Source organism: Glycine max, chromosome 9 (genome assembly GCF_000004515.6).
Source record: "Glycine max cultivar Williams 82 chromosome 9, Glycine_max_v4.0, whole genome shotgun sequence".
NCBI classification, from domain to species: domain Eukaryota; kingdom Viridiplantae; phylum Streptophyta; class Magnoliopsida; order Fabales; family Fabaceae; genus Glycine; species Glycine max.
Genome location: NC_038245.2, coordinates 39218794 through 39228240, shown reverse-complemented (window position 1 = coordinate 39228240; position 9447 = coordinate 39218794). Strand labels below are relative to the sequence as shown.

At 29.5% G+C, this 9447-nt stretch overlaps 1 protein-coding gene across 1 annotated transcript; it reads right to left on the bottom strand.

The window, feature by feature from the left end:
* Positions 1–3061: 3061 nt before the first annotated feature.
* Positions 3062–8867, bottom strand: LOC100783596 (uncharacterized oxidoreductase At4g09670). The gene is made up of 2 exons (XM_003533226.5): positions 8182–8867; positions 3062–3943 (listed from the first exon to the last, which is right to left on the bottom strand). Exons 1-2 carry the CDS (start codon positions 8647–8649, stop codon positions 3320–3322), a joined length of 1092 nt encoding a protein of 363 aa, XP_003533274.1. The 5' UTR covers positions 8650–8867; the 3' UTR covers positions 3062–3319.
* Between the last annotated feature and the right edge of the window lie 580 nt (positions 8868–9447).

Here is a 9447-nt window from a genome sequence, read left to right as displayed (position 1 = left end):
CTCACAAAACAATTATCGAACGTATAAATTAATTAATATAAAATTATTTTAATTTAATTATTGATGTTAATTAAGTTGAAATCTTAAATACTCAATTATTTTTGTCCTGGACGAAAGATCACGTCGTCCACGGTTTGTAACTGCGATTAACCTAATTTTTTTTTACATATATTAAGAATTAAAATATAATTTTTTTAAATAAATCATTTTTACTCATATATTAAATACTTAAAGCCAAATTTTTATCTCTTATAGTAATTCTTTTTAACTTACTTGAACAAGAATGTTGAAAGATACCTCTCATCGCCAAACATGATCACCACCGTATCAAGTTTGGATCTGTGCTGGAACACTTTCGAAAACATTAATTTTTATATCAACTTATCAAGTAGTCTCTGTACTGTGCATTTCATGCTTTCGGTGGTTTTGTTTGGTTTAGAAGATGTTAACAAAGAAATGGGATGGGCAATGACATGTGAACTTCCTTTTGATTTTGGGGAAGGCATTGTGTTCGGTGGACCACGTGTTAGGCAACATCTGATCGATATCTCAGTGAACATGGCTGCAATTTTAAGTTCAGGATATATAATAGGTAATTTAATAAATAAATATATAGTTTTTTTATCCATAAAAATTAAACAGGATATCAAAAATTTTGCAACACTCATATATTATTCTTAATCAACTAAGTTATACCTCTTTTATAAATAAATATATAATTTAATAATTCCATTCCATTGGGGGGAAATTGTGGTATATATGTGAAACAATAATATGAAATGATTCATCCCATTGTATTGTATTTCAGACAATTTAAATATGTTTTATTTTTTTTTGAAATTCTACTAATTCAAACATAACATGATTGAGAATTTAGGCACTACAAATAGTTTTTGAAAAATTAAAATTGTACCCATGGTGCTATTAAGGAACCATATGGATCGGCGTTTACTATAAAAAATGATAAATATAGGATAAATTAATCAGAGGTTCCAAAATTATTTAGCCATTTTCAATTAAGTCATTGAAATATTTTTTTTATTCAATTAGATTCTTAAACTTGTATTTATATTTTAATTATATCTTTTTCTCTAACCGTTTTTACTGAAAATTAATCCTAAAGACCTAGTTAGTCTATGAATCTAATTAATATTATTATCACATTTGCAAGTCTTTACTTAGTACTCTTACCTCTTTAAATTAGTATTCTTACCTTTGGAAGCCTGTATTTTTACTTCTTTAGGTTCTAAACCTAGTGCTAGATACGCATGCGCAAACAGTTAGTACGCAACCAAGTAATAAGTGTTCTTACCTTTGGAAGTTCACTCAGCCCATGCATTTTTTCATAAGTCTTTCTACTGCAAACTCAATTTTTTGTAACAATTAAACAAAAAGATTCAACTAAAAAACAAATATAAATTCAAAAACCCAATTGAAAAAATAATTTAAAAACCTAATTAAAAATGATTAAATAATTCAATAACCTACAAAATAATTCAATCTAAAGAATAATTAGTCATTGCAAAATATTTAACTTTTAATGACACACAAAATTAGTCACTAGTTAATAATCTATAAGTAAATTATAATAAATTTTGAGATTAATTAAATTTTTAGTTCCTTAATTTTTCAGGTTGATAATTTTTAGTTCTTTGTTGATTTTCCATCAACACTTTCAATTCCTCTAAAAAAATTGTCCGATTGTAGTTCATCTTTAGTTTTACTGCTCAAAATTAATCCATGTTTTCTTTATTTATATACTCTTTTTACCACAAAATCAGCCTTATAACTTCATAATAAAAATGTGTGCCATACTCTAATACGAAAAAGTTAGGAAACAAATATCATATAATAATGGAAATAAAAGCACATTACAAAGGATATATATAACAAATTCCTATCAAATTAAAGAACCTAAGGACTATGTTGTTGGAATCAATAACAATTCTTCCATCAACTGTTATCTGCAGATGACTCACTAATTAATATGACAAACAGCCATTCAGATGATACACCCCATGCTTGTAGCTAGTGAGCAATAAGCATATCGCACTTGATGATGGGCTACTTGAGTCATGAAAGTGGAGTGAGATTTGATTTGAGGCAGAAATCTTTTATTTATGATTGTTGCAACAATAGTTTATGGCAAACTGAAAAAATTACTGGCTAAGTCACGGACAATGTCGCTTTCTTTAAGACGTTTCGTGGCACTGCCAGAAAATGTGTAAACAGACTATCAACTACGAAGTCCCCAGGATAAAACAGCCCAGATCACTGTATAAGATTCCAACTGCACTAAGGGAACATTTCCTAGGATTACAGCCTCTTGTATGACTTGAAAAGTCACCCAAAAATATGACTTGAAAAGTCACTCTAATATCCAACCGAAAAGTATGACTTGAAAAGTCACTATTATAACCAACCGAAAAATATGACTTAAAAAGTCACTCTTATAACCAACCGAAAATATGACTTAAAAAGTCACTCTTATAGTCAACCGAAATTATGACTTAAAAAGTCACTCTTATAGCCAACTGAAATTTTTAGAGCGACAGAAAGAAAGAAGGAGAAGTTTGCCGAAAATGCATCGACTAAAATATGAGAGAGAGAAAGAAAAGTTGAGGAAATACTTGTTGATTGGGGCAAAGAAAAATGAAGAAAGGAGCTCTCTATATATATAGGGAGTGAAACACTATTCAAGTGTTTATTCTGAACGATGTGGGACTTGAAGCATTTTTTTCATCTTTTTTTCCTTTCTTTTTTTCAAATTTTCATCCACATTGACAATAATGATATATCTTGTAAAGAAAACTGAAATAGCTATCTTTTGAGGAAAATTAATAACCGAATATAGAAATCTTCAAGTCAATAAATATACCATATGACAATTTTCTCATTATATAAGGATACTTTCGTGACTAAACACTTCGTTCGGTTTTGTTACTATGCATGACTTATTAAAACATTTATGATTTCTTAAGAAGACAATTATAAGTAATGTTTAATTTCTAACTTTATATAAATTCTTGTGTTGCAAAAATTTATTTGAGCACAGAAAATATAATTTAAATAAGTAAAAAATATAATTTGTCAGTTAAAAATAATTTTCCAACTTCATGTTACCCACAAACATATATATGTTGTCCCAAGTGTAGGAATCCACAACATAAATGGCAAGAATTGTCCATATTTAACATAAATTAATTTCAACAATCAACCAAAACAACTTTGGGAGTTTCAATTTACAAGCCACTTGCCATGATTCTCATCTTTGTACATATTATAACATGCACAAAACATATATGCTCCATCTAACTCATCACAATTCAACAGGCTGGTAACCTTTCTCAATGGATTCTTTCACTGCATCCAAAACTACCTGAGTCTTCCTACTCAAAACTGGCCAAGTCTTCTCAGGCTTCATTTCACACCCCTGAACCTTTCGAACCAAATCAGCAAACTCCTTAACCATCAAAATATCTTGAGAAAACCCAGTCTCAACAACATGCTCATTTGGCTTTGGACACCACATTCCCTGTTCAATCTTCCCATAATCCAACTCTGAGGCCTCCAAAAATTTCCCAAACCCTAAACTTTCCTCAAATGGAAGAGCAAAATCATTGAGACGAAGACACCCTTTTGTTCCCAAAACCGTTACATCAAAAGTTACATAGGATAAGAAAGAACAGTGGAACGTGGCAGATCTTCCATCTTCCCAATGCATAGAAGAGCCACAAGAGATTATTACACCTTCTTCATTGAGAATTGCTCCTGGGAATGCAAGCACTGATTTTGGAAGTTCATAGTTCACAGCCCATAAAATGGCTCTTATGCAATACCAACCAGTGTCACCCAGGGCACCAAGACCATCTAAATCTGGCTTCACACGAATGCTGTTTTTGAGAAATTCAGGACCAGGGTTGTACGTGAGGCACGAGTGTATCTGATGAAGAACACATGCAAAAAAAGATGATTGAGATTATAAGAACATATCAAGTTACGTGAAATTGTACATTAAGATATACAAAAACATTATATCACATGTTTTATAACGTAAAAAATTATATTATGGAGCTAAATTAAAAAAAAAGTAAGTTAAGGGATTATAACACTCCTTTTTATATACATAAAATATATTAAATATTTATTAATTACGTATTTTTGTAATAAACATTTTAAATTTATTAAATACTATAACCAGTTTTTTGTAATTATTCATTTAATAACTAACTAACTTAAATATTTATTATTAAATAATGAGAGCTGAATCTTTTGTAACATTAGATATCTTCTTTTTAGTGAAGAGTTGGCAAACGTTTGTTGGGCCATGTTAGTTTAATTCTGGCCCAATATGTTAAAACACCAGAGCGTCCAGACGTTGTGGATCGAAAAAAAAGTAGACGTTCGTATAAAAAAAGAGAGAGAGAGAGAGAACACTCAATTTCTTCTGTCAAAAAGTTATTTGACTTAATTTAGTTCATTAAAATAAAATTCATTCAATATTCATTTTTTTTTATCATAGATCCCAAATGTCTCCTAACTCATTGGATCAAAAATTAATTCCCTTCACCATTGGTGATTGTCATTGTCAAAGAATTTTTTATAGGATGAGAATTCATTAAATAGTCATTTAAAATTACAAGTGAGATATTTTAGTTCTTCTTCCGTTTTAGATACATATTTATTTTTATAGGAACTAAATATACTAGAAAATAGAAAGAAAATTACTGTACTAAAGTATTTTTACATTTATAATCTTGAAAGCCTATATTGATCGATATTTTTCTTTAAAAACCAAATGAACTTTTTTAAAGTATGAAATGAAATATTTATTTTATATATATATATATATAAAGAGAGAGAGAGAGAGAGAGAGAGAGAGAGAGTTAAAAGGTTAAACCCACTGTTGTTTCCACCCAGCAGAAGTCCCACTGCTCTAGACCCTGTCCCTATTTCCTAGTTACAAAAAACCTACACTACGTTAGGTCAATTTGTTTTTATGAATTCAACTAAGAGTTTAGTAGTGTGTTAGATTGAGACTAAAATTTCATAACGTTAGAAAAATTATTATTTATATTTTTTGGTTACAATAGTATATGACTTATAATATTATTTAGAATTAAGTGTAGGGCAGTAAAAAAAAACAAAATAAATTTAATTTAACATAAATGAAAATGTTATATTAAATGCTTGTGCGTGTATACGTATTAGATAAGAAAGGATGAAGAATAAATGTATTAGAAAGAAAAGAGTAATATCTAAAAAAAAAAAAAGTAGTTATCTATCCTCAGGTTGTTTAGATATGTGAGGAGAACACAAGACATATAAAAGTCCAAACAAGAAAATTAGATCAAATAAAGGACAGATAGCTCTATATAGTACCCCTAGAGGTAGAGAATAAAATAATATGGCATCGTTTTATTATATTATAGATATAATATTCACAATAAAATAATATGACATTCGTTGATCCACGTAATTGACCTAATTAATGGGATAAAAACACTTGATTTGGGGTTGTGTTTCTTAGAAGCCATACAAAGTACTATTACAAAAGTATTACTATAGGAAAAAAAAAAAATCTTGCATATATATTTTTTATGTGTATATTAATGTTCTCTAATCGACAATTGGAAAATAATCTCTATTGAGGGGTTGAAATTCTCAAAGTGATTTTTACTATTTTTTTATATAAAAAAGGTTTTTTCATATAGAACATTATAGGAATATGGTGTATGATAATTTTGTGTGTGTATATATATATATATATATATATATATATATATATATATATATATATATATATATATATATATATATATATATATCAACAATTAATAGAGTAAAATATCCATGATGGAATGTGCTTAGTTTAACTTATTTAAAGAAATAATTACTTATTTTTATTAGTTTTTTTATGAGGAACTTTTAAAAAGATAAGTAATTATTTCTCCAAAATATTATTCAACTCGTTAGATTAACGAATCATCCATAAACAAGTAGGCGGATCAAATACTAAACGATTCTCAAAAAGAGCAAAATCATTATGTTTTCTGTGTATATTCAAGAATAACTAGAAGACACATATTGGCACTCATCAAATGATAAACAAAAATGAATCACATATCACATATGTCATAGTAACATAAAAATATCAGATAATTTCTGGATCCACATATCGACAAGAATACATATTATTTTAACTTCTGAATCTTCCATAATCATGTTTATGACGAAAAATGTAATGCTGATTACACGTGACAACATTTTCATATTAACACATCGACAATATACAAATCACCAATGGACGCAAAGAAAACCACACCTTTCTCTTATAACCATTCTATTTCGAACCAAACTTGGTTACCAAGAAAAGGTCACATTAGATATATTTTTATTTAATCAAAACAGTGTTATCACGTGTAAAATTTGGGAACTATAATAAATAGTCGGCATTCTTATCGATCTACTAAAGCTCAATACCGTGTGTCTAGTAAAGTACTGACAAACTTTTGACACCAAAAGACAAATCGTGTTCAGTTTAATTTAGTTTTTTTATATTATGGAATTAAATAAATAAACGAGGACCTACTTACTAGATTTATCTTTCCATTTGCTTCGAGCATCACAATTTAGCTTGGCATAAAGTATAAACGTGTAGTTGTGTCTCATAAAAAAAACTAGCTAGCTAGACAAAAGACAAACATATACGCGTGTATACAATTTTAAAATAATCAAAAAGTTGTGAAAGAAGACGAAAGAAAGCATTGAGTTTTTTAAATTGAAGAAAAAGACGAAGAAAGTAGATAAGTAAAACATAAAATTTATTGTTTTCATTTAAACGAAAAAGATAACTTCCATTTTAAAATTGTAAGAAAAAAACTTATAGAATACAAACAGAAGTTTTGGTTGTTAGTATAGTGCAGATATAATTAATATATAAATTTGATAGCTTATTTAAATGGTAGTAACGTTAGTAATGTGACATTTTGTTACAAGTTTTATTAATAAATATTTGAACTAATCAATTATAAAATGTATAATCACTTGGGTATATATATCAGGTGATGATCGGACCACAGTGAGTCATTGATAGAATGTGAGTTTTCCACTCAACAGTTTATACTCTGTATAAAACACAGTCATACTCTAATTAATCAAGTGATTTTCAAATTGCTTAATATACTTTGCAGCCTATCAATTTTAATTTTAAAATATATTCGGCATTTTAAAGACCTATAGTTAGGGAAAGAAAATAATCACACGCACACGCGCAGGCGCGCATATATATATATATATATATATATATATATATATATATATATATATATATATATATATAATTAAAAGCTAAAAATACGTATAATTAAGAAAGAAATGTACACTTTGTTTTGACTATTTTTTTTCCTCTTGATGTTATAGAAAAATACATCTTCTTGGTTGCTACGTGCATTTTTTTTTTAAGTGGATCTTGTTTGAGACACTAAATATATGTGCATACGTTTTTGGTAGAGATTCAAATCTTGACATTATATTTTTCACTAGACTCAATCCTAGTAGGTGTTATTCTAACCTTTTTGTCAAAGACGTACAAATCATAATAATTTTTTTCCCAAAGGGTCTGCCTAAACTTTTCATTCTTCCTAGAAATAAAACATTTTTATTTTTGCAGAAAAGGAGAGGAAAGTGGTGCAGCCATTTTTGGCTACTATTCTAAATTTTAATAATAATTTTTGCCTTTGTCCACTAATTAATGTTTAGACCGAATAATAAAATTATTCCATTTTAATAAATGATCTTGAGTTTAAGTCTTTAAAATGAAATTATTTTTTTTTACAGTCAAAAACGAAATTATGTTAAAACTTTGATACATATGGAAGAATTTCATCAAATCCCCAAAATGAAAAAACTTCAAAACCTTTCCCCTAATTCGCCCAGTTCACAAATCCTATGAGGCTAGGAGACCTTAAAATACGAGTAATTCTATTCAAAGTTCCCTAACTGTCTTTACTAAGTGTGTGTATATATATATATATTCGCGTGCATGAGTGCATTATCTAGGGTAATTCAATTCTAAGTTGAAGCTATATTCGTCACAAGAAAAAGAACAAAAATGAACCAAATACCATACTATACGACGATCCAACATATATATGAATTGATTAATTAATATGCACATACCCATTTGAGTTGACCAAAACGTTGAGCATCAGACAAAGCCTCCTTCATTTTAGCCGTTCGAGGGTGGTGCACCCACATGGTGCCATCCATGAACTGCACCCCATGAGCCTCGCAAGCCTCAAGAATCCGGTCAAGCTCCGCCACATTCATCGCCACCGGCTTCTCCAGCAGCACGTGCTTCCGCCTCTCCGCGGCCCTCACCGCCCATGTCACGTGCAAACCCGTCGGAAGAGGGATGTACACGGCGTCCACCTCCTCATCTTCCAACACACCCTCATAGCTCCCGTAAACCCTAACAGCCTCGGGAAGGCCGTGCTCAGCCGCGAACGCCGTCGCCTTCTCGAGGGAACGGCTGCCTATGGCATGGAGCTTGGCATTTGGTGCTTTGCTTAGGGCTTTGCATAGCTTGATGGAGATGTTAGCACATCCAAGAATACCAAAACGCACTGCCGTTTGATCATCACTCATCTTTGTGACACTATAAATTGTATATGATAGTGTTTATTAGTACTGTCTTAGTGATTAGTGGTGAGGAGTACTAGTTAACAAGTATTTATCTAGGGAGACCAAAGGAAGATTGGTTGTATATGGTTTTAAAATATCATTAATTTAGCATTATAATTGCAGGTGGTTGGATCCCAAGATGTTATTATATGTAACAAATCGACCTTATGAAATTATGGTACATTTTTTTTTCCTTTTCTGATAGAGATCGCATTTTACTTTTAAGAGATTCCCATGTCTTCAGGAGATAGAAAAGGAATCATTAGTTTATTTTATTTATCTCTTACCTACTATATTGCTATATATTTCCTATAGAATTGAGCCTGCTTTTGATTAGGTGTCTTTTGCGGACTAATATTCAAATTAAAGACCAATTATTGAAATAAACTAGTGAATTTTGGTTTAGTGGAGATTAAGAAACTTAACCATAGTTGACCTTCAAATAATTTATTGTTTTCTCGATTTATTTAAAGGCAAAAGCTTCTAGAATAGGAATAATATTTTCAGTTACAAAAGTGGGTGTATTTATTTGACTCTAGTGAGTTTGTAAATATAGGGTTGATTTTAGAGTAAATTACACTCATATCTTTGGTTTTTTTTTTTAATTGTACTTGATATTTTTCTTTTTTTTACCATACAAAAGATTTCTTAATTGTTTAACTCACATTATATCGAGACCTTCATTCCTTTTAAATATTGTTTAATAATTTAACAGAAAGTAGACACATATTGATCAAATGACTTTTAATGAAAATTTATGTT

What these genes read in the sequence shown, in the direction of transcription:
- LOC100783596 (XM_003533226.5), bottom strand. Translation starts at nt 8,649, where the DNA reads ATGAGTGATGATCAAACGGCAGTGCGTTTTGGTATTCTTGGATGTGCT. An exon ending in GTTTTGGTCAACTCAAATGG is followed by an intron (nt 3,944 to 8,181) that starts GTATGTGCATAT and finishes GTTCTTCATCAG; the next exon opens with ATACACTCGTGCCTCACGTA.